This window comes from Balaenoptera ricei, chromosome 3, assembly GCF_028023285.1.
Source record: "Balaenoptera ricei isolate mBalRic1 chromosome 3, mBalRic1.hap2, whole genome shotgun sequence".
In the NCBI taxonomy this organism is placed as follows: domain Eukaryota; kingdom Metazoa; phylum Chordata; class Mammalia; order Artiodactyla; family Balaenopteridae; genus Balaenoptera; species Balaenoptera ricei.
The window spans coordinates 118,747,353-118,774,415 of record NC_082641.1 but is presented as its reverse complement, the minus strand read 5'-3'; the positions used below and the strand labels follow the sequence as shown (position 1 = coordinate 118,774,415).

The following is a 27,063-nucleotide window of genomic DNA, read 5'->3' as shown; positions in this document are numbered from 1 at the left end:
AAATATGGGAACAGTTTCACAAGTACATTATTTTCATGGTACATGTTATAGAATTACAGATGAGTGGACACTGCAAAATTGCAATCAGTGATGGTTCTAAAGAGAGTATTTTATCAACGCCTTATTAAGGAGTAGATTACTTCCTCTTCTTTCCAACACCTAAGCCTGAGGACATGAGTTTTTGAAACTTTCAAATTATTGGAAAGTTATTTCCAAAAAGGCAGTCTAAAGGTTAGGCCTGGCATGTTTTGGGATTTTTTTATCATGACAAGAATAATTTCTGTTTTATTCCTTTTAAAAGACAGGTTTAATGAGATGTAATTCACATATCATACAATTCACTCGTTTAAAGTCTACAATTCAGTGGCTTTTAGTATATTCACAGAGTAGTGCATCCATCACCACAGTCAATTTTAGAACATTTTCATCATCTAAAAAAACCCCAAAATACTCTTTAGTTCAGATTTTCCATTTTTAAAATTTAAATTGAATTCCAGTAAAGATTCATAATGTTTTTATAAATCCAATGTTTTTGTTAACAATCTGTAGAACAATTTTTGATAAATACCTTGTCTGGGGTTAAAGCATTCAATCAATGGGGTCTAAACTTCTGTTATAAAGGTCTTTGTATGCCTTCCTTTGGCCACAGGTGGTCCTGCTAGACCAGATAATTTTCTTCCAAGCAGTCAACCTGCGGTAGGCAGAATAATGGCCACCCACCGAAAGATGTTCATGCCCTAATTCCCAGAATCTGTAAATATGTTACAGATGTTACATGGCAAAAGAGAATTCACAGATGTAAGTAAATTGAGGACCTTGTGGGGGGTAGGTTATCCTGGATTATCTGGGAGGGACAGAACCTTTCCTGGCTATGGTCAGAGGGGTATGTGATTACAGAAGAAGTGAACTAAGAGACACAATGTTGCTGGCTTTGAAGATGGATGAAAGGGGCCATGAGTCAAGTACTGTAGGCAGCATCTAGAAGCTGGAAAAGAGAAAGAAATAGATTCTCCTCTAGAGCCACCAGAAGAGAATGCACCCCTGGTGACATCTTGAATTTAACCCAGTCATACCCATATCAGACATCAGACCTACAGAACTATATAGTAGTGCATTTTTATTGTTTTAAGCAACCAAGTTTGTGGTAATTTTTAATAGTAGCAATAGAAAATGAATACACAAGAATGAAATTTCATGCACCCAGCATCTGAGTCAACAAAAATTCATCACTCTACAAAATTGGATTATCACAGCAAATGCTGAAGAATGTCTGATTCAGCTCTTGTGAGCCATCCTTTCAGGATAAAGTCATTTATGACCCTCTAAATCTTTTTTCAGCATAATTTTTAAGAGGTGTTGTCAAAGACATATGGTTAGTTTTAATAGAAAATAACTGGAGCCTATCAGCTTTATTTCTATTTAATTTCCAGAATCTCTAAATTATTTAGTGATAAAAATTCCTCCACATCATTGCCTATACTTTTCTGAAATTAGTTATTTCATTTAGAGCTAATACTAGAATAGCAACTGCTTTCAAAGAAATAGTGTGCTAAAATGAATACGGTATATTTAATTTGAATAAGGGATTTACAGAATGTATATAATAAACTTTCCAAAAAAAAGAGAAAATATGTATTAGGACTGACAGAAAAAGACTGAAGGAATAGTACAAAAAAACTCAAGAAATACAACCATAGGGTAATTCTACTCCCTATTTAGGGCCTTCATTTCTGCAATAATGAATGTGATACGTTGAGAAGGTACAGGAAGGTAATCAGGCTGATTCGATCATGATGAAGGTCAATTGTGGTACCTGACCCAGCTTACTTAGGTCAGTGCTTCTGTAAGAACTTTGGGTTTATTGGTCCAGAGCAGTGTGATTTCTGGTATAGAAACAAAAACAAGCTACAGACTAAAAGTTACATTTCTACATAGGAGTTCAATTCATGCAATAGAAGGATTTCACTTCCTTTGTTAGGAAGACAATGCCACCAGTTAATGCCTGCTGTGATAGCGTATGGGTTAAGAACTGGGGCATTCCATTCAAGTAGACTTAGAATATATTCCAAATTTTTCCTTTTATTACTTCAGAATTGTGAACAAGTAAAAGGAAATAACATGCCAACTTCCTTAGGGTTTGGCAGAGGATTAAAAAGATAATGAATGTAAAGCACTCTGTACTCTTAACTAAATTAGAAATCAAGGAAAACTTGACAAAGATCAGTTAGATCAAACTATACACTTAAGATCTGTCCATTTTATCGTATTATATAACATTTTAACAAAAAATCTTACTGTGACAGCATTAGGATTGGATTCCACTGGAGGTAGCACAAAACTAAAATGATGGTGGCTTAAATGAGATAGAAATTCCTTTATTTCTCATGTAAAAAAAGCTCAGAAGTGAGCAATCCAGGGATGACATGATAACTGTGATTATCAGGGATCCTCATCTCTTTAAAGTTTATTCTATACTGACTGTCTTGGTCCATTATTTCCATCCTTAGTGTTGCTTTATGGCTCAATATGACTGATTGTGTTCCAACCAAGACTCCCACATTCCAAGCAGCAAGAAGCAGTTAGGGAAGGACAAAAAGGGACCCCTTCCTCGATGAGTCACCTCCCTTTTAATGGCCTTCTTGGAAGTCTCTAACAACATTTGCATATACATGTAGTCAAATGTCCCGTTTTAGCTGCCAAGGAGCCTGGGAAAACATGTTCTTTTGACTAAGCACACTAATGCTCTAAATGAAATTTGGAGTGTGTTACCAAAGAAGAAAAGATGAACGGAGATTAGACAGCTACTGCATTTTCTGTCACAAGATGACCAATGTTTCTCAAGTGGGAAAAGCCAATTTCCTACTATGCCCTTTCATCACACTGGATAAACACAGTGTAGCTTTTTCTCCCCTTTTACACCAGCGAAACTAAATGGAAAGCAATTACAATAACTATATTAAAACTAACACTGGTATATTAATGAAAGGAAGCACAATTAATAAGAGAAAATAAGATTAAAGTGCTATGAGAGCAGAATAAAGTAAGAACCAGATTCTCACTGTACCAGTTCTCTCTCCTTCCTGATTGGGCATGCTTCAGTGTGTTAATGCAGTACTGCTCTTATGTACTTAATGGTTTAAAACCTAATAAGAAAAACTCAAGGAAATATAACTAATTATATAGAATTAATTTCCCACTGTTTTTTAATCTAACACACTTCTAAGCTATGCCAGAAAGGACCTGTACATTTATTGACTTCAACAGTGTTTTGAGAGGCAAGATTTAGGACCATTAATCTTCTTACAGTAATGAAGAAAAGATACCATTCTTTAAAACAAAATTTGCAAGCAAGTTTAGTGTAGTTTAAAAGTTCATGATAGGTTGCCAGAAAAACCATCACCTTGAAGTATCATCAATTTAAAATATATGGAACGTGAAAAACAATTACTGTCACTGAATACTGAAACCAAAATCTTTCCTAAAGTTGGGGGTTTCTTCTATATCTGGGCCAGGGGAATGGCCCTGAAAATTGGTCACAATTGGCTTCAGAAACTTGAACTCGCTGGTCCCAGAGCCCCCCTTCAGACACACCTCGTACTGGTAGCTCTGGGACAGGGTCCCCGTGCCGCTGACGTCCACCAGGTGGCCCGGAAAGGGGCCCTCGGGCACCGAGCAGCGACCCACCGAGGCCGCCCCGCCCCGCCTGCACAGCCGCACCGCGACGAACACCAGCACCGAGAAGAGGAAGAGCGACGACACCGACGCCAAGGCGACCACCAGGTAGACGGTGAGCGGGTCGGCCGGCGCCGCGTCCGCCGCTTCCGCTTCCGGGGCCGGCAGGTAGGGCTGCGAGAAGCCGTCCACCAGCAGCACGTGCAGCGTGACGCTGGCCGACAGCGGCGGCTCGCCGTTGTCCTTGACCAGCACCACCAGCCTGTGCTTGGCCGCGTCGCGCTCGCTCAGCAGCCGGGCCGTGCGCACCTCGCCGTTGTGCGCCCACACGCCGAACAGCCCGGGCTCCGTGGCCTTGAGCAGCTGGTACGACAGCCAGGCGTTCTGGCCCGAGTCGCCGTCCACCGCCACCACCTTGGTCACCAGGTAGCCCGCCTCGGCCGCCCTGGGCACCAGCTCGGTGCAGGGCGCCGAGGCGTTCTGCAGCGGGTACAGCACGAAGGGCGCGTTGTCGTTGTCGTCCGCCACGAGCACGCGCACCAGCGCCTGGCTGCTGAGCGCGGGCGAGCCGCGGTCGGCGGCGCCCACGCGGAACTCGAACGCCCGCAGGGCCTCGTAGTCCAGGGACCTCAGGGCGAACAGGTGGCCGTTGTCCGGGTTGATGGACACCAGGGAGGCCAGGGGCACGTGCGCGTCGAGGGGCGGCAGCAGCGAGTAGGTGACCTGGGCGTTGGCGCCCGCGTCTCTGTCTGTGGCGCGGACGGTGCCGATGTGCAGGGCGGGGCTGTTGTTCTCGCGGACGGACAGGGTGTAGGAGGTCTGGGTGAAGGCGGGGGCGTTGTCATTGACGTCGGACACCAGCACGGTTATGTTGTGCTCGGTTTTCAGTCTCGGTGTCCCCATATCTGTGACGGTGATGGTGACGTTGTATTCTGCTCTGGTCTCTCTGTCTAGCGGTCTCTCTGTTACTAGGGTATAAAAGTTTTCCATGGAAGATTTAAGGAGAAAAGGTAAATCGTCCTGAATGTAGCAACTTATTTTCCCATTCTCTTCAGAATCAAGATCTGAAACACTGAAAACTGCAACCACAGTCTCAGGCGAGTTCTCGGGGATCTGCCTGGTAAGTGCAGACATGGTGACTTCTGGAGCATTGTCGTTCACATCCATGACTTGAGTCAGAACGGTGCATTTCCCAGAAAGACTTCCAGTATCTCTGGCCTCGATATTGACCTCATAAGACTGAGTTGTTTCGAAATCAAGTTGTTTTTTCAGTCGAATTTCTCCCGTCATGGCGTTGATCTCAAAGGTTTTGCTAATCTCTTCTGAAGCCTGGAAAAGTGAATAGGAAATCTCTCTATTGACTCCTATGTCTATATCCGTAGCAGTGACTTTGACAATCAGGTAGCCTATGGGACTGTCCTCGGGGATCTGCACCCTATAGAAAGGCGGCTCAAATTCAGGGGCATTATCGTTGATGTCCACGACTTCGATGTAGACCTGAGCGGTGCCAAACCGGGGTGGAGAACCGCCATCCTGAGCAGTGAGGGTTAACCTGAGCTCAGGTTCCTCCTCCCGATCCAGCAGTTTGTCCAGCACAAGTTCCGGATATTTCCTGCCATCGCTGCGTTTGCGGGTGAGGACCCGAAAATAGGAGTTGGGACTGATTATATAGTTTTCAATATTGTTTCGGCCTACATCCATGTCCTGAGCGTTCTTCAGAGGAAACTTAGTTCCAGGAGGACTGCTTTCTGATATTTTTAGCAACATATCTCTGTCCATGAACACCGGAGCATGGTCATTTATGTCTATTACCTGTAGCTCAGCTTGAAAAAACTCTAAGGGATTCTCTAGCAACACCTGGAAACGCAGCATACAGGGCTCTGTCTGACCACACAGTTCTTCGCGGTCCAGTTTCTCATTTAGCAGTAAATCCCCAGTCTCCTGATCGAGCTGCAAATACAGTTTGTTTCCTTTGGAAATGACCCTAGCTCCCCGCCTGGAGAGTTCCCCCTGCCCCAGACCCAGGTCTTTTGCTAAATTGGTTACAAAAGAGCTCCCCTCAGTTTCCTCCACCACAGAATAACGCCTAAATTCAGAGCCCGCCTGAGCTAAGCCCAAGAAGAAAAAGAAGAAAAAGACTTGCCTTTGTCTGCAAATGACCTTCCTGCTGGCCTCCATTGTTCTTGCTCGGTATAGCCTCTGGCGAGGGTGGTTCCGCTGAGCTGTAAAGGCCTCAGTACGTTTCTGAGGCTGTAGTTATTCCACAAGGTACTTCAGAAATATTCCAGTGAGTAGTCCTTTACAGAGGACCCAGTCCTCCTTCTGTGGCATCCAAGCTTCCCGTGGGCTTCCAGGCTCTGCTGTTCAGTTTTGCCTGTTAATGGAGACGCAGCTGCGGTTCCGGTTTGTACCTTATCGTGCAGCGCCACCACGCGTCCTCAGAGGATCTTACATTTTCTTGGTTGAAAATGGATGCAATGTTCCCAGCTCTTTTTTTTTTTTTTAATTTTGGCTGAGCATCCTGGCTTGTAGGATCTCAGTTCCCCGACCAGGCACTGAACCCGGGACCACCAGGGAACTCCCCAATGTTCCCAACTCTTGCCAGTACGTATCACCGAGCTATGTAAGGTTACAATACTATTTTTACTATCTCTGAACCCTAAGGTTGAGGCAATTGTCTGAGGGCCATACAGGAGAAATGATATTAGTAGAGACTATTTTCAATAATGCTAATTGAGTTTGGAGCAAAAAGAAAACATTTATGTAACAGTTTGCCTGAGAAGATAGACTATATGCAGAAATTTAAATATATATATATTTAAATATATATATAAAATAACATAGAAAACTTTCAGAATTATATACTTTTAGTGCCATGAACTATGGGAATAATTAGTAGCTGTGAACCTTGGACACGTTATTTAACCTCTGCCTCAGTTTTCTCATCTGTCTAAGGTGGAGATATTAATGGTACTTACTACATAGGGCTGCTGTGAGTTCCTCACCTTACAGATGGGGAAACTGAGGCAGAAAGAGATTAACCTCACACACACACACACACACACACACACACACACACACACACCAGGCATGTAATGTGATGCCATCAGGTAGCTCAGTTCGCATTAATCCATTGTCATGACTAGAAAACCCCCCAAGATTCACGTGGTAGAAGAATTCATGAGCAGCATTATTTCAGAATGAAGTTATCATATCAAACGATGAAACCGGAAAGGCTGGAGAATCTCTCTAATACATGTATAATCTGTGATGGTAGCGATGATTCTGTATCTCAGAAGGGTGTCCTCTTCTCTTCTTACAGTGTCAATTTTTAAAAACCTTTTATTTTGAAAATTTTCAAACCCCATAATGAAGGGCAATAGTACTATGAACCCCCAGATACTCATAACTAGCTAGAACAATTATCAATATTTTGCCACAATTGTTTACCCTATCTCCCAACATTTTCACATCCCAAACTAAATTTTTACCCATAAAACTTCATTATAAATCTCTAACTTTTAATGTCTTAAAAAAAACCCACTACATTGCCCTTACCACACCTAAGAAATTAAGTTAATATTGTTTAATATCCCATCTATATTCAGATTTTTCCAGTTATTTCAAAGTTGTTATGATTGTTTGAATCAAGATTAAACAAGATCCACTATCCATTGCATTTGGTTGGTATGTCTTAATTTCTCTCATTGTGTAAGACTCCCTCCTCCCCTTTTCCATGCCATTGATTTGCTTGAAAAACTAAATTTTATCCTGACGCTATGGAAACAACTTAAGATTTTAATGCTGTGAGGTTCTTTTTTTTTTTTTTGTCGTTAGACTATATCCCATTAGTAATGCACAGTAATATTACTATTTTAAGAGTTATCAGCAGTAGCTTATGATATATTCAGAATACAGCTCTGCAAAAATGATCTGGATAACTGTTAAAGAAAAAGCAGTTACAGATTATAACAAAGCTTCTCCTTAACTCTCCAGAATCTTTAAGTAATTCAATGATAATTTGTTTCTCTTTAATATTACATATTTAAAAATATTCTTTTTCTTATACTTTTCCGATTCAGCACTGAAGTATATTGAATAGAAACTTTAAAAAATAAACTTTCAAATTAAAGGAGAAAAATGTGTTAAAAAGGTAGGGACTACTGTAGGAAAATTTCTGCAATGTGAGGAAAATAAACAAATGAAGCGATCAAAATTATGTAATATTTCTATTCATGGTCATTAATCTCTTCTGTGAAATGAAGGTCACATATTCAGATAACAAGGAGAAAGCACAGATTGATCTTTCAATTTTTTTTACTTGCGATTTGGATAGATCAGAGCTTTAAAAATAATAGTTGAATAATTGATCCAGAAAAACTGGATTATTAGTTTATAAGAAAATAAAACCACAAATACATATCTTATTCTTTGCAAATATACAAAACACTGAACAGGAATATGAGTATGAGAAAAAGATTTCTCCTTAATTAGGGAGAAACTTGCCAGGTGATATCTAACAAGAGAAAACAGTATAGCATCACAGCAAGGCCCCAGAATCAGAAGATTTAGGAGAGATGCTTAGCTCTGCCATTTATTAGTTGGTGACCTTAGTGAACTCACTGAACATCTATGAACATCTATTTGCTCATTTCTAAAATACCTCCCGTCATAGGATTACTTCTAAAATTAAAAGTGTTAAAATAGTGTATGATGCATAGTAAGTGCTTTTTTAAAAAGTTAGGGTAGGTATACTTGTAGAGCACTCTAATCAACTTAGAAAATAAAACTAGCAATAATATTTGAAAACAGTGAATTCCAATTTAAAAACATCTCAAACAAGATTTGTCATGGAATAGACTGCACACAAAGCATAATTGAGACAAAAGGTGACAATAAACAATCCATGCTTTGTGGAGTGTTCTTGGGGCTGAAGCTGAATCCTTTTCTGTGTAAAGAAATTTATTCTATGACCTTAAGAATACTTGCAATGATGTGAAAGCACTCCTCTACAGGTAAATCGAGATAAATTTCGTAATAGGAATATATTCACAGATGTAACACCGGCATTTATTTTTCATTCTTTATCAGAAACCCAAATCATTCTGATATGAGGGATATTCTTCCACTTTTCCTGCCTATGCTCTGGGATGCGAGATTGGTGATAATCGGCTTCAGGAACTTGAACTCGCTGGTCCCAGTACCTCCCCGCAGACACACCTCGTGCTGGTAGCTCTGGGACAGGGTCCCCGTGCCGCTGACGTCCACCAGGTGGCCCGGAAAGGGGCCCTCGGGCACCGAGCAGCGACCCACCGAGGCCGCCCCGCCCCGCCTGCACAGCCGCACCGCGACGAACACCAGCACCGAGAAGAGGAAGAGCGACGACACCGACGCCAAGGCGACCACCAGGTAGACGGTGAGCGGGTCGGCCGGCGCCGCGTCCGCCGCTTCCGCTTCCGGGGCCGGCAGGTAGGGCTGCGAGAAGCCGTCCACCAGCAGCACGTGCAGCGTGACGCTGGCCGACAGCGGCGGCTCGCCGTTGTCCTTGACCAGCACCACCAGCCTGTGCTTGGCCGCGTCGCGCTCGCTCAGCAGCCGGGCCGTGCGCACCTCGCCGTTGTGCGCCCACACGCCGAACAGCCCGGGCTCCGTGGCCTTGAGCAGCTGGTACGACAGCCAGGCGTTCTGGCCCGAGTCGCCGTCCACCGCCACCACCTTGGTCACCAGGTAGCCCGCCTCGGCCGCCCTGGGCACCAGCTCGGTGCAGGGCGCCGAGGCGTTCTGCAGCGGGTACAGCACGAAGGGCGCGTTGTCGTTGTCGTCCGCCACGAGCACGCGCACCAGCGCCTGGCTGCTGAGCGCGGGCGAGCCGCGGTCGGCGGCGCCCACGCGGAACTCGAACGCCCGCAGGGCCTCGTAGTCCAGGGACCTCAGGGCGAACAGGTGGCCGTTGTCCGGGTTGATGGCCACCACGGAGGCCAGGGGCACGTGCGCGTCGAGGGGCGGCAGCAGCGAGTAGGTGACCTGGGCGTTGGCGCCCGCGTCTCTGTGGCGCGGACGGCGCCGATGTGCAGGGCGGGGCTGTTGTTCTCGCGGACGGACAGGGTGTAGGAGGTCTGGGTGAAGGCGGGGGCGTTGTCGTTGACGTCGGACACCAGCACGGTTATGTTGTGCTGGGTTTTCAGTCTCGGTGTCCCCATATCTGTGACGATGATGGTGATGTTGTACTCGGCTCTTTTCTCTCTGTCCAGAGGGCTATCGGTTACCAGAGTATAGTAATTCTCTACAGATGGCTTCAGGACGAAGGGGAGATCGTCTTGGATGGAGCACACCATCTTTGCATTGTTCCCTGAATCTCTGTCTCGAATCCTAAAAACAGCTATGACTGTCTCAGGTAAGTTTTCTTTAATTGCTGTAGTAAGTGATGACATGAGTAGTTCTGGTGGATTGTCATTTATATCTGTTACCTGAACCACCATCGTTCATTTTCCAGAAAGTCCTCTGCCATCTTTGGCCTGAATAGTTAATGTATAAGTTTGCATTGCCTCATAGTTCAATTCAGCTTTAAGATGAAGATTGCCAGATGTTGGATTGATTTGAAACGTTTTGAGAATTCTTTCAGTAGCATAAAAAATGCATAAACTATTTCCCCGTTACTTCCGGTATCTAAATGTCTAGCTGACACTGTGACAACCAGAGAGCCAACAAGGCTATCCTCAGGCACCTGCACCTTGTTGAGAGACTGTACAAATTCATGGGCGTTGTCATTGATGTCCAAAACCAGGATGCATACCAGGGCAGTTCCAGAGCTGGGTGGAGAGCCACCATCCAAGGCAGTGAGGAGTAAACTGAGCTCAGGCACCTCTTCTTGATCCAGCAGTCTATCCAGCACCAATTCAGGATAGATAATCCCCTCGCCACTATCATGGACATTAATGTGGAAATAGGCATTGGGGCTGATGGTGTAGTTTCTCAGGTTGTTGGTTCCAACATCTGAATCCTGTGCACTTTCTAGGAGAAATGCCTCCCCTGGAGTGGTACCTTCTAATATTTTCAAGGGAATCTCTCTATCTAGAAATACTGGAGAATGATCGTTGATGTCTCTGACCCATAACTCAGCACGGAAAATCTGAAGAGGCTTTTCCAGTAACAACTGGAAAGGCAGCACACAAGGCTCTGTGGGGCCACACAGTTCCTGTCGGTCTAATTTCTCATTTAGAAATAAATCACCAGTAAGCAGATCGAGTAGTAAAAATCCTGTGTCCTGGTCTGAAATGATTCTAGGTCCCCGGGCTGATAGTTCCCCCAACCCCGGGTCATTTGCTAGGTTGGCCAGAAAGGTGCCTTTTTCAGCTTCCTCTTCCACAAAGTACAGTAGCGGTTCCCCGCCAGCCCAAGACACTCGCAGAAATACAAAGAAATAGTACTTGCCTTTGCTGCACAGCACGCCCCACTCTGGCCTCCATTCTTTGTTTAACCAGTCTTCCAAAAACACTTTTTCTCTGCCTTGAGCAATTCAGAAATGGCATCAGCCAAATCCTTAGAAATGAGCTGGATAATAGCAATGCTTGTGGGGAGGGATCCCCACTTTCTCCCAACACCTATTACCACAGCTTCCTTTCCTCGACTTTTCTAGTCTGGTCAGCTTTCCTCTTAACACTGGAATCTGCAACATCCTTTATGCGAATATTTTGTTCTCTTTTTAGCCTGCAGCGCCACCTTGCGTTTTGTGGATGTTACTCCCAATTTCAGGAATAGAACAAAAAGATGGCGGATTAAGAGCTGGAGTAGGAGTGATTTTTTTTTCCCCCTAGCGTCTTTGCTGTTTCATTTCATATTTTTCCTCAACTGGCCACAGTAATCCTAGTATGTAAATGTTTACATCGTATCCCTCTCTGTGAGTCTGCATTCGCAGAAAAATAAATCAGTCTTTTCCCTTAATTTAGGTGCACAAAATTAAACTCTGGCTTCCCACCAGGAGTTAATCCTAAGAAAACCTTTTCCTGTTTTTAAGATTGATAGTAAAGAATATATAAGAAAATGAAGTCTCCATCAAAAAGTCAACATATATTGGTTGAGAGACTTTTGTTTATTTGTAAACTGCTTAACAGTAATGCTGTACACCCTTCAGAGTAACTGGCCTTTTTTCAGTTTCTTGTGAATGAAATAATCCTTCCAGTTTCAAGGTCTTCACTCTTTACCCGCCATATTTTTTGGAACATTTTCTACCCCCCATCCTCCACCCTTCACCTGATTTAAGAATTATGTATATGTTAGTGTTCACATGACTGGCATTTCCAAGAGTATGCAATGAATACTCTTAAAATTAATAGTAGCAAGCAGGTGTCATTCTTGCCTTTGTGGAAGCGCTCCTAGTATTTCATCTTTAACTATGATGGCTGATCTCAGTTTGGGGTAAATGCTCTATTTTTTGGATCAAAAAAGTTTTCTTATTTTTCTTTAGTCTTTAATATTTTAGAGTAATTTTTGACATCTGTTGAAATTTATTCTTTAGCTTTTTAATTCTTGAGTTCTTGATATAAATGACATTTAACCATTACATATTATTGTTTTAATGCACAGATGGATTTGATGAGCCAACATAGTTTTAGGATTTTTCTGGCCCATGCTGCTCTGTGTGTATATATGAATGTGTGTGTTTAACTTGTATGGTTTTGGTATTAAACTATCCTGGCCTTGTAGTACGGATTAGGAAGCTTTCCATCTATTTTTATGCAACAGAATAGTTTTTATAATTATATTATCATCTGTTTCTACATGCTTTATTACAACTTGCCTTTTAAATGGGTTGGGTTTGGGTGGTAAATCTATGATTATCTTTTACATTTTACTTTTGGTTATTAATCTGTTCCGGTTTTGTTTCTTTTTAAAGTAATTTGTGGTTTACTTTTTTTTTTAATTTTTATTTATTTATTTATTTATTTATTTATGGCTGTGTTGGGTCTTCGTTTCTGTGCGAGGGCTTTCTCTAGTTGCGGCAAGTGAGGGCCCCTCTTCATCGCGGTGCGCGGGCCTCTCACTGTTGCAGCCTCTCTTGTTGCGGAGCACAGGCTCCAGACGCGCAGGCTCAGCAACTGTGGCTCACGGGCCTAGTTGCTCCGCGGCATGTGGGATCTTCCCAGACCAGGGCTCGAACCCGTGTCCCCTGCATTGGCAGGCAGATTCTCAACCACTGTGCCACCAGGGAAGCCCTTGTGGTTTACTTTTAAAAACCATTTATTTTATCTGGATTTGCAAACATTTTGGTATTATGTTTTCATTGCATTATTTTTTTTTAATAGCTACTTTATTTACTTATTTATTTATTTATTTTTAGCTGTGTTGGGTCTTCGTTTCGTGCGAGGGCTTTCTCTAGTTGCGGCAAGCGGGGGCCACTCTTCATCGCGGTGCGCAGGCCTCTCACTATCGCGGCCTCTCTTGTTGCGGAGCACAGGCTCCAGACGCGCAGGCTCAGCAGTTGTGGCTCACGGGCCCAGTCACTATCGCGGCCCCTCCCATTGTGGGGCACAGGCTCCAGACACGCAGGCTCAGCAGTTGTGGCTCACGGGCCCAGTTGCTCCGCGGCATGTGGGATCTTCCCCGACCAGGGCTCGAACCCGTGTCCCCTGCATTGGCAGGCAGATTCTCAACCACTGCGCCACCAGGGAAGCCCTCATTGCATTATTTATCTCTAGTTATAACTCTATTCTTATTAGTAATATTTAGTACTTTATCTCCTTTTTATTCTTTTTTGTTTGTTTTTGGCAGTATAGGACATTTTTTAAAAATTTTATTTATTTGGCTGCACCGGGTCTTAGTTGTGGCACACGGGATCTTTAGCTGTGGCATGCGGGATCTAGTTACCTTACCAGGGGTCGAACCTGGGCCCCCTGCATCGGGAGCGCGGAGTCTTAACCACTGGACCACCAGGGAAGTCCCCTCCTTTTTATCCTTGAGGAGACTTGCAAGATCTCTATTTTACTGATCTTTTAAAATACACTTTTTTCAAATAATCTATGACCTTGATTCAAAATCAAATAGTACTAAAAGGTTTATAAGAAAATACAGTAGTTTTCTGCACTTTCCCTCCTCATTTTCCTACTTCCCTTACCAATAAGGAGACTTTTTTTTTTTTTAGGTAACATTGGTTTATAACCTTATATAAGTTTCATGTGTACATTATATTTTGACTTCTGTATACACTATGGTGTGCTCACCACCAAAAGTTTAGTTTTCAACTACACAGTTGACCCCCTTTACACATTTCATCCTACCCCTACACCTCTTCTCCTCTGGTGGCCACTACTCTGTTCTCTATATCTTTTTGTATATTTTTTTAATTAAAAAAAATTATTTTTTTTGCCATGCCACATGGCACGTGGGATCTTAGTTCCCCGACCAGGGATCAAACCCACACCCCCTGCATTGGAAGGGCAGAGTCTGAACCATTGGACTGCCAGGGAAGTCCCACTACTCTGTTCTCTATATCTATATGTTTGTTTTTGTTTGGTTTGGTTTGTTAGTTTATTTTGTTTTTGGTTTTTTATATTTCACATATGAGTGAAATCATACAGTATTTGTCTTTCTCCCTCTGACTTATTTCACTTAGGATAATATCCTCAGGGTCCATCCATGTTGTAGCAGATGGCAAGATTTCATCTTTTTTGTGCTGAGTAGTATTCCATTGTATGCATGTGTATCACATCTTCTTTATCCATTTATCTGTCGATGGGCACTTAGGTTGTTTCCATATCTTTGCTATTTTGAATAATGCTGCAATGAACATGGGGTGAATATATCTTTTTAGTGTTTTCATTTTCTTTAGGTAAATATCCAAAAGTGGAATAGCTGCATCATATGGTAGTTCTATTCTTAGTTTTTTGAGGAATCTCCATACTGTTTTCCATAGTGGCTGCACAAATTACATTCCCACCAACAGTATATGAGGATTCCCTTTTCTCCATATCCTCTCCAACATTTGTTATTTCTTGCCTTTTTGATAATAGCCATTCTAATGGGTGTGAGATGATATCTCACTGTGGTTTTGATTTGCATTTCCTTAAAATTAGTGATGGTTGAATATCTTTTGATGTGGCTGTTGGCCATCTCTTTGTCTTCTTTGGAAAAATCTCTGTTCAGATCCTCTGCTCATTTTAAAATCAGGTTGTTTTGTTTTTGTTGAGTTATATGAGTCTTTATATATTTTGGATATTAACCCCTTATTGGATATATGATTTGCAAATATCTTCACCCATTCTTTAGGTTGTCCTTTTGTTTTGTTGATGGTTTCCTTTGCTGTGCAGAAGCTTTTTAGTTTGATGTAGTCTCATTTGTTTATTTTCGTTTTTGTTTCCCTTGCCTGAAGAGACATATCCAGGAAGAAATTAAGACCAATATCAAAGAGCATACTGCCTATGTTTTCTCCTGGGAGTTTTATGGTTTCAGGTCTTACATTCAAGTCTTTAATCCATTTTGAGTTGATATTTATGTATGGTGTAAGACAGTGGTCTAGTTTCATTATTTTGCATTTGGCTGTCCAGTTTTATCCCATGTCCCCTGCATTGGCAGGCAGATTCTTAACTACTGCATCACCAGGGAAGTCCCACTTTTATTTTCTTGAAGTTAATGATTGCCTTGCCTTTTCATTTGCTTGGTTTTCTTTAGATATGTCACCTATTCTTCTCACACTTCCAATTCCTCTCAGTACAATTTTCCACATGGTCATTCCCATGTCTCCTGAGATATCAATTCTCCTTTAAATTGAGTGGTTGCTCTCTACATCTGCTGCACAGGTCTCATCCTGGAACTTTCCTTTGCTATCATTCTTGGAATTCCCTTTGCCTTTTATTCTGATTAGGTTTCCTATTTCAAGGATTTTATTCTTCCTCTTTTTTGGTTTATTCTATAGCTTTAAGAGATCACATCCTCCAAGAGTTTCATCTGATTGAAGATATGTCAGGGGACTTGCTGATGATATCCTTCGAAATGCCTGTCTCTTGAGTCATACAGCTCCAAACTGGACTAGTTGTTCACTATACTGGAGACAAGTGTCATCCTGGGATCATCCTTCAACATCATGTGGAGATTCATTTTACTTGCTCTGCTTTCGTTTTTGTTTGTTTGTTTGTTTTGTTTTAATATTTATTTATTTGGCTACACCGGGTCTTAGTTGTGGCATGTAGGATCTTCGTTGCGGCATGTAGGATCTTTAGTTGCAGCATGCGGGCTCTTAGCTGTGGCATGTGGGATCTAGTTCCCTGACCAGGGATCGAACCTGGGCCCCCTGCACTGGGAGCATGGAGTCTTAACCACTGGACCACCAGGGAAGTCCGTCACTTGTTCTGCTTTGGATCATCTCTTTTCTCTTTATTCTTACTTCCTCTCTCCTAGATTACTCTCACATTTTGATAGATATCTTCTAGTAGTTTCCAGAGAAGGGTGTATGAGACGTAAATTTTGTTGTGACCTTGAGTGTATTAAATTATCTTTATTTTACTCTCAAACTTGATTGTAAGTTTGACTGATTATAGAGTTTTAGGTTGGAAATAATTTTTCTTCAGAATTTTAAAATATTTTGTCCATGAGCTCTAAACCAACGTGTTTGTTAAGAAGTCTAAAGTGAATTTTATTTTATATCTTCTATATGAGACCTGAATTTTTAGTTCTTCTTGTAGTATATTGTCATTGTCCCAAGCATTTGAAAATTAAACACTGATGTGTCTTTGTTTGAGGTTATTTTCATCCATTGTACAGGACAATTGGTAAGCAGTTTCATCTAGGAAACTAATTTCCTCCAGCTCTTAGAAACTTTCTATTTTCTCCAATTTACCCTTTTTTTTTTGCTTTGCTTTGTTTTTATTTCTTTTTTTTCCATTGAGAAAAGGGTTTTAATAAAGTTTTTTATCAATTATATAACTATTTGGAAAAAGATAAAATTAAGATCTATTCCTTACACCATACTGCTTTGTTTTTATTTCTATACTTCTTCTTAGAAACTTTCTTAGGAGTCTCATTCAGGTGTCTGTTCTTGATTTAGTTGGGGAGACTAAAGAGCTCAGTAATAGTTTTGAGCATGTTATCAGGGCTTGTCCATTCTGATTATTACTCTAAGGTGAACTGGGAGCTCTTGTTGTTGGAGAAACCCCAGTGTCAGTGTGATTAGGTCTTTTCACTTGGACTGGTCAGATTCCCCAACTCTTTAAAAATCTCCTACCCAGGAGAAAAAAGTATGGATTGAAAAGGTAAAGGATTGAATGGGGGAAGTGGAGTGTAGGCCTGCATTATTCAGGATAGGTTAGGTTATGCTTCAATACTAAACAGTTACTCCAAATCTCAGTGATTTAACACAATGAAGGTTGATTTCTTTCTCACACTACATGTCCCATACAGTTCAGCATGGGACCCTCCTCACAGCTGTCAGTGAGGGATCCAGGCTTCTGGAGACTCCCATCTCTACAAAGGCTTTCATGATCACTATAGTGGGCAAAGTAAATGTGTTAAACCATGCACTGTCTCCAAAAGCTCCAGCCCAGAAATAATATGTGTCACTTCTCCCATTTTAATGGCGAAATGAAATTACATAGCCACATGTATTTTAAAGAGGAAATAGAATTGAAATTCTACCATGTGTCTTAGAGGAGGAAAACTAAAATATTTGTAATTGGTCTCAGTGACTAAAATAGCATTTTAACAATCAGCATTCACTGTTTAGATGGTCACCTATTTCCACTACCAATATTACCCCTGCCCTCAGTTTTGACTGTGGACCCTCTAATATGATGACTGTCTTTTCCTTCAGTCATCAGAAAACAAAACTCCAGACTTATGCTAGGGATGGGAAAGTAGGTTACTCAGTGACTGGAGTCAGGGAAAGTGATTTGACCATTAGAGATTTAACTGATTCTCAGGCAATTTTAACACAATTCTCCTTATTTGGCACCCTGTCATCATTTCCAGGGTATCTAGGGCTGATAGTTCTGATATCCAATACTTCTGAAAATCCTGCAGTCTAACCATGATTGGTTCTCAGCTTTTCCTACTTCAGGATGGGTAGTTGGTTTATCAGTTCTACTAAGTTATCCATCTGCTTTCCAGCTACTAAGATTTTTATCTGCTGTCTTATACCTTATTCTCTCCATCCTTGTAGGTTTATATTTTTGAAAATATCTCTTCACTTTTGTGTTAGTGCATTTTTAGAGAGAGCCAAATTAAAGGCACATGTCCAATCCACCAATTTATCTCAAAATACCCTTGAATTTTTCAGAGAAATAGACTTGTGTTTAATTGGTCAAATCTATGTGGTTTTTATTCTATTTAAGTAATTTATGCTTTTATATTTATAAATTCCATTTCTTTTATTTTCTTTATTTTTTAAATTGTTCTTCTTGAATCCTGAGTTGTTTGCTTAGCCTATTTGTTCTCAATAAAACTTGATTTCTAAGAAATGCATGTAAGTCTCACAATTTTCTCTATTCATTCTTTGGTTCTTACCTTAAATATCACTTTATTTAAAAAGCTTACTATATCAGCTAGAATTATGTTCTATATAATTTCTATATATAGAAATGTTCTATATAATTTTAGCCTGAAATAATAGAAAAACCCTAACAACAACTGCCTACACAAAATAGAATTTTATTTTTCTCTCATAAAATAAGGCTAGTGGCTGAAATGCACCGCATGATATCTGGGACCCAGTCCCATTCCATTTTGTTGCTTTACCATCTTCAGGACATTACCTTTACCTCACAGTCCAAGACAGCTGCCTAATATCCAGCTATTACATTGCCATTCAGACCAGCAAATAGGAGAAAGGGAAAGCTGTGCCTTCCTTTTTAAAAGACTACTTCTAAGAAGTATTCCATGGCACTTGTGCTCATGTCTCACTGGCCATAACTTAGTTATAAGACCATCCCCAGACACAACAGAAGTTGGGAAGTATAATCTATAGCCCACATATCCACATGGGCAGCTAAAAATGAGAAGTCAATTAATAATAAATAATGGGAGAACATATATTTGGGTGAAATTAGTAGCTATGTCATACCCACTCAGACCACAGCTGTAGCCCCCACTACCCACTAGGAGGAGATGGGATCAAATAAATTGCCTGATTGGATTGGTTTTTAGAGGAGCATATGATTGTATTTCTCCATATTGGTGGTGTGTTTTATTTATTTATTTATTTATTTATTTATTAAAATTATTTATTTATTTATTTTTGGCTGTGTTGGGTCTTCGTTGCTGTGCACGGGCTTTCTCTAGTTGCAGTGAGTGGGGACTACTCTTTGTTGCGGTGCGTGGGCTTCTCATCCCGGTGGCTTCTCTTGTTGCAGAGCACAGGCTCTAGGCGCGCAGGCTTCAGTAGTTGCAGCACACAGGCTCAGTAGTTGTGGCTCACGGGCTTAGTTGCTCCACGGCATGTGGGATCTTCCCGGACCAGGGCTCAAACCCTTGTCCCCTGCATTGGCAGGTGGATTCTCAACCACTGTGCCACCAGGGAAGTCCCGGTGGTGTGTTTTGTAGCCAAAAAATTCTTGTTCCACTGAAAGTTTAGCCCTCAAAGCAATTAAGTACTAAATTCAATTTCTGGGACAAGATCCTTTGAAGCAATGATGCTTCCCTAGTGTGCTATTGGCACCTGTCATCCATTCCTACTTCCATTTATTAACTTTTTAAAAATTTAGGGTCTGCAAAGCTTAAAACTCCATTTTACAGACTCATTTGAATTATTATTCTGGATGTAAATTAGGTTTTACCAGTGAGATGCCTTCACGTGAGCCTTTGAAGACAGGCAAAGGTCATCTTCATGCTGTCATTGCTGCTGACCAACAGATCAGAAAGATGTGAGTGCTTGCAGCCAAGTCAGCATTTCTGTGTCCAGCCATCAGTTTCATGGGGAACTGGAGGCCATTGCGGCAGCCAGACAGTATGTTCCACTGTGTAGTCACCAATTTTGGAGGTGGGAGAGGAGAGGCCTTTGTGGGAGTAACAGTATGGGTAGTAGCAGTTTCCTAATTTCTGTATGGCAACAATGGCAGTATGCCTTCAAAACCAGTAGTTCAGTGCTGACTCTCGCTTCTGCTTGTCCAGTTCTTCTGATTTTGTAAGCAACTAATTCCCTCTATAAAATTTCTTTTTTTTCCTTTAGTTAGATGTACATAGAATGATTTCTGTTTTTTTGTTTTTGTCTTGAACTCTGAATAATTCAGTTTTATACCTTCACTTGAATTATAAGGAATAGGAGCTTCTCAATTAGAGTTTGTAAAGGAAAAGATGTAAAATATACACTCATTAAGCAGTTAAGGCACTATTAAGCTAACACGTCTTGGTTTAAGAATAGGGAAGAATGAAAAATTATGGGTGCACACCTGAGAGACTAAGGATGAAAATGTTTAATAAATTTAATGTGTATATTTTTACAAAACAGAGCATGGTCTAAAAGTGAACCATAAACACTTTCTTTCGCCCCTCACATGCAACACGGTACATAAAAATTATTTTTAAAATTTAAGTATCTGTGGATAAATAAGAAAAGGGCTCAACATCACATACATTTTAAAAGATGATAACTGGCTCACATTTTTTTTTTCTTTTTGGCCACACCACTCAGCATGCGGGATCTCAGTTCCCACGGCCAGGGATGGAATCCGCACCCCCTGCAGTGAAAGGATGGAGTCTTAACTGCTGGACCACCAGGGAAGTCCTTGGCTCACATATCCTAAATGACACATAGTTAGGTGAATGAAGCAAGTATCAAACAGTGTAAATAGTATATAAGCATTTTATAAATAAAATATTTTGTTAGTTTTTTTTAAAATAAATTATTTTTTTTATTTTTGGGTGTGTTGGGTCTTCGTTGCTGGGTGCGGGCTTTCTCTAGTTGCGGTGAGCGGGGGCTATTCTTTATTGCGGTGCACGGGCTTCTCATTGTCATGGCTTCTCTTGTTGCAGAGCACGGGCTCTAGGCACGCAGGCTTCAGTAGTTGTGGCACATGGGCTCAGTAGTTGTGGCTTGCAGGCTCTAGAGCTCAGGCTCAGTAGTTGTGGCACACGGGCTTAGTTGCTCCGTGGCATGTGGGATCTTCCCGGGCCAGGGCTTGAACCTGTGTCCCTTGCATTGGCAGGCGGATTCTTAACCACTGCGCCACCAAGGAAGCCCTTGTTATAGTTTTTAAGTTTATAAAGCCAGACAGTAAAATAACAGATTGAAATTTATTCATTAGTTTATTCAATACTCATTCACCCATAATTACTTCAGTATGTATTTTTCTAAACACAGTAGAAAAACAGCTCTCTCCATAAGGAGCTTATAATTTAATGGGGAAGGGAGATCATTGATTTGACTGGGCAGAATACCCAATGAATGGAACATTATATTCAATGGATTCAAAGAACAAATAGCCTAATATGTCATTGAAATTATGGCAAAATGGAATCTTCAAATTGAAAAGACATTAGGCAGAGCTTTTTATTTCTGAAACTGATGAAAATTCAGATGAACCTCCAGTGGAAAACAATAAAAAGTGATGGACAAGACTTTTTAAAAATCACTTTAGGGAATTCCCTGGCAGTCCAATGGTTAGGACTCCGCTCTTCCACTGCCAGGGGCCCGGGTTGGATCCCTGGTTGGGGAACTAAGATCCCGAAAGCCCCATGGTCCAGCCAAAAAATGAAATGAAATAAAATAAAATAAAATAAAATAAAAATCACCTTAAAATATTAAAGAGGTGAATATAGCCTAATTTTTGATGGAAGCCTGTAATAGAAGGGTAAACAGTATATCAAAACAACAAAACTTATTATTCTTTCAGGGCATGTGAAAACATTTTCCCTTGGGCTTTGATTTGAAGCAATGTGAGATCAAAGAAATATAAATCAAGTCTCAGGGCCAGCCAGATGTGCAGCATATTACATGAAGATCCTCCCCATTTTAAGGGACCCCCACAGGGCTACATCCACAATATAAACACAGTGTAAACACCAAAAAAATCTAAACCTGCTCCCTCCCCTCAACTCCAGGGAATTATATAGAAGGCTCCCTGGTGTTAAGTAGAGCAGAAGAAAAAGAAGAGAAAACATGCCTGGGAAATTGCAGCTATGGAGTGGGCCTCATGTGTGTTTGTATTTTGAATCTGCATAGGTTGACTTGCAAGAAACCTTAAGCCATAACTTGGTTTGTGATGGTCCCCTATTTATAGCATTTCTATCCTGGCTAAAACAAATGAAAACCACTTTTGAAAGATGGAACATGCAACCAAGGCTTTGAGGACACCCTACAAATAAATTTTCAGGTGCAGTCAACCATATAATTCACACGAAGAAACAGACAACATAAATGAGAAGAATCAGAAACAATACAGCAGAAATAGACCCATACAAACTTCAGATGTGGGAACTATCAGACAGATTTAAAAACCATTTATACTTACCATACATAAGTAAATAAGTGACATACTTGAAGCTGCACAGAACAGATTGAAAGGGTACACTGAGCTTCAGGGAAGATAATACAAAAGTATCAAAATTAAGACATAACCTGATAAAGATAATGAATTTCAAGGGTAGAAAGCAAGTCATCTACAGATGAAGAAAATAGCTTCAGACTTCTCCTCATCAACATTCAATACCAGAACACAATGGAAATGTCTTCAGGGTTCTGAGGGAAAGAAATTATGGCTCAATAATGTTATACCTAGTCGAGATGTTCAAGTACAAAGATAATAATGCAGCAAACAGGAAAGAATTTATAAAACATTGCATTAGCATTCATGAGTGCTTATTGAAAAAAACTAAGGATAAAATTCAGTCAATTTATAGATGAACTGAGAAACTGTGATGAAAGGGTTAATGTAATATTTGGTATCAACAAATCTCTGAAGAAAGTTGACTGAAGAATTTTATACCCAGCTAAATAATACTTATCAAGCATGTGATAATTCAAGAAATACAGCACCTATAAACTCTTCTCTAAAGGATTACACCTGATGAAATCCAGTAAACCAAGAGATGATGCACTATAAGTAATTCAGGTTTGGGGAAGCTGGGATAAAATAACTGAGAGTAAGGATGGCATAAAATTTCCAGTTTGAGCATACCAGTTTATCTCAATTCCCCCCTGAAACTTCATTTAAACAATAGAGAGCAAAGGTTTAACATAAATTAACCTATGAAGACAAAAAGAATAGAAGAGTAAACAGCAGGGGAGAAGAGTCACTAAAATTTTTGGAAGATGCAAAGTATACAGACAATTGGTTATGGACAGATTTTACTTTTTTCTGTTGTCAAATGAGAGTAGAAAGTGGGGGTGCAGGTAGGTAGGATTAATAAGAAAATAAAATCCAGCCAAAGTAATGATTCATACTGAGGGTCCAAGGAGAGGCTGAAAACAACAGTGGCTGAAAATTTGTACAAGGACTACATGTATCTGAGAATTCCTTCCCCAATCACTGAAGCAAGGTGCCCTCCCTTTTCTCTTAGTGGCAGGAAATGGGAGGTACACTATTTGTAGATGTTATATAGACAGGGCTGGACTGAGGGACACTAGCACAACTGAGGGTAGGGCTGAGACCTTATTGAGAAGAGTATTAAAGAAATTCTACATACTGATTAAGACCCCATTTCCAACCAACGAGCTCTCAGAGCGCTGAGTGCCTTCTTTTATAATACCTTCCACCACTACCCCCATTCTTACTGAATTCTTCTCTGGAAAACAACATAGGCCCAAGAGAAGAGATTTACAGATATTAACTTTTGGTCCCCAAGCAAAATGTTGTTTCCTATTTAATTATCCTAAGGTGAGATCCACCACTCAACTAGTCCCACCCAAACATGCAATGCCTAATCAGCTTTTTATTGTCTCATGGAAAAAAACAAAAACAAAAAACAGACAGCCAAGCAGCATAATACATAAAAAGGAAAGTCTCTAACATGAGGGTGGAGACCAAAGACAAAGAGGATAAAAGTAATACTAAAGAAAAATGAAATGCTAGGATTAGAAGAAAAATTTTAAAAACCTAAAATTAATATCTTCAGAGGTATAAGAAAAGACCAAGTCTCTGTGATACAATAAAAGGCTGCCATTGATTGATAAAGACCTAAGTGTAAGGGCTAAAACTATAAAACCCTTAGAAGAAAACATAGGTGTAAATCTTCATGACTTTGGATTAGGCAATGATGTTTTAGATATGACACCAAAAGCATAATAAGCAACCAAAGGAAAAAATAAATAAATTGGGTTTCATTAAAATAAAAAAATCTTTTGTACTTCAAAGGATACTATCAATAAATTTAAAAGACAAACCACAGAATAGGAGAAAATATTTGTAAATCATATGTCTAATAACGGTCTGGTATCCAGAATAAAGAACTACTCCAACTCAACAATAAAAAGACCAAAATCCTATTTTTAAATGTGCAAAGCATTTGAGTGGATATTTCTCCAAAGAAGATATTCAGGTGGTCCATAAGCAAATGAAAAGATGCTCAACATCATTTGCCATCTGGGAAATGCAAACCAAACCACAATGAGATACTACTTCACACCATCTAGGATAGCTATAATCGAAAAGAAAATAACAAGTGTTGGTGAGGAGAAACTGGAACCCTCCTACACTGTCAATGGGAATGGTAAACGGTACAGTTACTTTGGAAAACAGTTTGACAGTTCTTAAGAAGTTAAACAGAGTAACTGTATTTATGTCCTAGCAATTCTAATTCTGGGTATATGCCCAAGAGGATCAAAAACATACATCCACATAAAAACTTGTACATGAATGTTCACAGCAGCATTATTCATAATAGTGAAAAAGTGGAAACAAACCCAAACGTCCATCAGCTGATAAAATGTGGTACATCAATACCACATTAATATTATTTGGCCATAAAAAGGAATGAAGTATTGATATGTACCACGACATGGATGAACCTTGGAAACATGCTAAGTGAATGAAGACAGACGCAAAAGGCTACATGTTGTATGATTCCATTTATATGAAATGTCCAGAACAGACAAATCCATAGAGACATAAAGTTGATTAGTGGTTGCCGAAGGCTAGAGGGAGGAGGGAAGGGGAAGTGACCACTAATGGGAACCAGGTTTCTTTTCAGGGTGATGAAAATGTCCTGGAATTAGACAGTGGTAATGATTGTACAACTGTTTGAATATACTAAAAACCACTGAACGGCTTTAAAATGTGACTGTTAGGGTATGTAAATTACATCTCAATTTAAAAATTAAAAACTAAAAAGCTATAGAAAGAACCTTCAGAGAACAAGAGAGAGCTTTTTGAGAGGAAAACTATAATAGCAAAAGTTTAAAACTCAATCAGAAGGGTTAGAAAATAGGTTGAGAAAATCTATTAGAATTCAGGGAAATAAAGACAAAAATAGTAAATAGAGAAATGTTAAGAAAAATCAAATATCAACCAAGGAGGTCACTATACAACTAACAAGAGTTACAGAATAAGAAAACAAAGAACACTGAATAGAGGAAATCATTTTTTAAATTACACACACACACACACACACACACACAAATCCCAAATCCTGTCTTAGTCTAAAGAACACATTACACAAGATTGACAAATCTCATTGGGTATTTATCACAATAAACGACAAAAGTCTTACACTATGACACATAATTAAGAAATTCTACAACAATGGAGATAATATATAATGACCTAATTTCATCTTGAGCGAGGTTTCTCAGCTAAAGCACTATTGGCATTTGGGGCCATATACTTCTTTGTGGGCAGGGGGGCTGTCCCGTGCATTGTAGAATGTTTAGCAGCATCCCTGGCCTCTACCCACCAGATGCCACTAGCACCATCTCCTCCACTTGTGACAATCAAAACTGTTTCCACACATTACCAGATGTTGCTGGGTGGCAAATTTGCCCCCAGTTGAGAACCAGGGATCTAGGGAAAAAATAGGTCTCAGAAAAAATGGGTAATCAGAATGTTGAATATCTCAACATTGGAGATTAGAAGACAATGAAGCAATGCCTTCAAAATACTAGTAGCAAATAATTCCTCACCTATAATTCCACATCCAACAAAATCAACAAATCAACATTTGATTTTATAGCATCCAGAATTTTCAGATGTTCAAGTTCTGAATAAATTTATCACCAAGTATTTTTCAGGAATTTAGGGGGGTAAACCAATAAAAAGGAAGACATAACAAATGCAGAAAATGAAATCAAACACATGAGAGAGAGAAAAGAAATTTCCAGGATGAAGGGTATAGCAAATCCCAAACTGCCAGCTGTGGAGTAGGTCTAGAGAGAAAATAGTGTACAATTGAGCAGGGGTCTGGGTGGCTCCACAACAGCTCCAAGAAAAAATAATGGAACTGAGAGGTTTTTTTTTTATGGGCTTAATAATACAATGAGGAGCTTTAGACTTTAGAAAGTATGGGGATAACTTTAAAATATGTACATAGAAAAGTAAGTAAAGTGGAAAATGAGGCAATTATTAAGAGTAAAGAAAAAGAAAATCTTAGAGCAATATGAGGTTTGGGTCTAAGTGATATTTACATAGTCATAATTATTTAAACACTATTTAAACAGAATAATGATACTGGTATGAGAGAGGATGGGGTAGAAGAAATGTGCAAGTTTGTGTGTGTGCCCTTTGGAAGTAAATGGATAATGTCTAAAACTTAAATTTGAGAAAAAGCATTTTGTAAGCATATTATTTAGAAATATGGAGGCAAATATCATGGGGGAAGAAAACAAAAGGTTCAAAAGTTGTTACCTCTGGACAGACTTGAATAAACTTGAAAAATGTTGTAGCGTTGTATGACAAATTAAATATTTGAAACATAAAATGTCTAAACGATTATGAAGATTATCCTTTTAAAATACATTGTAAATGTTATAAACATTGTTAAGGTAACTACATATAACAAAAGTATAAAGTAAGGTGAGGAGAGGAGGAAGTGTAAGAATGTTTATTTGCTCGTTTTTCAGCAGGCAGTTGATCATTGCTAGTATCTTAATATGCACCATACTCCTGTTTGTTAACCTTATAGGAAATATTTATCTAAGCTTAAGCAAGTTCTATAGTTTCATATTATTTTTATTATATTTCAGTAAAATCTGATGGTTTTAATTATAAAGAAAGCAGTTTCTTACAGATTGGTTTTATAAAATTATTTCCATCCAGCTAGTAACTTATAAGCATCATAGAAATATTTTAGAATGATGACATTGATAATTATTCATGAGTGGGAGAATCATGGTGTTAATTCACTTTCTTTCTTGTTCTTATTGAATATGTTTGAATCATGTGACTACATATTATTTTAAAAGAATGAAAATCATTATTTGCATACTAAAAACCATTTATTATGAAAAAGAAATCATAACTCTACCAACATTTTTTCTAT

At 40.0% G+C, this 27,063-nt stretch overlaps 3 protein-coding genes and 1 non-coding gene across 4 annotated transcripts in view; all 4 read right to left on the bottom strand.

Moving 5' to 3' along the window:
- Positions 1-27,063, bottom strand: part of LOC132362581 (protocadherin beta-4-like) — a 115,454-nt gene that overhangs the window by 51,388 nt on the left and 37,003 nt on the right. The window lies entirely within an intron of this gene.
- LOC132362578 (protocadherin beta-8-like) lies at positions 19-8,934 on the bottom strand. Its single transcript, XM_059917288.1, has 2 exons — positions 8,893-8,934; positions 19-6,046 (listed from the first exon to the last, which is right to left on the bottom strand). The coding sequence occupies exon 2, from the start codon at positions 5,848-5,850 to the stop codon at positions 3,451-3,453; it is 2,400 nt and encodes a 799-aa protein (XP_059773271.1). The 5' UTR covers positions 5,851-6,046; positions 8,893-8,934; the 3' UTR covers positions 19-3,450.
- LOC132362580 (protocadherin beta-7-like) lies at positions 8,760-11,138 on the bottom strand. Its single transcript, XM_059917290.1, is given in 5 exon segments — positions 8,760-8,807; positions 8,809-9,722; positions 9,725-10,300; positions 10,303-11,093; positions 11,095-11,138. Coding segments are annotated over 5 exon segments (2,373 nt in total).
- Positions 15,926-15,998, bottom strand: TRNAW-CCA (transfer RNA tryptophan (anticodon CCA)). Its single transcript has one exon. It is a non-coding gene; the product is annotated as a tRNA-Trp (tRNA).

What these genes read in the sequence shown, in the direction of transcription:
- LOC132362578 (XM_059917288.1), bottom strand. Translation starts at nt 5,850, where the DNA reads ATGGAGGCCAGCAGGAAGGTCATTTGCAGACAAAGGCAAGTCTTTTTC.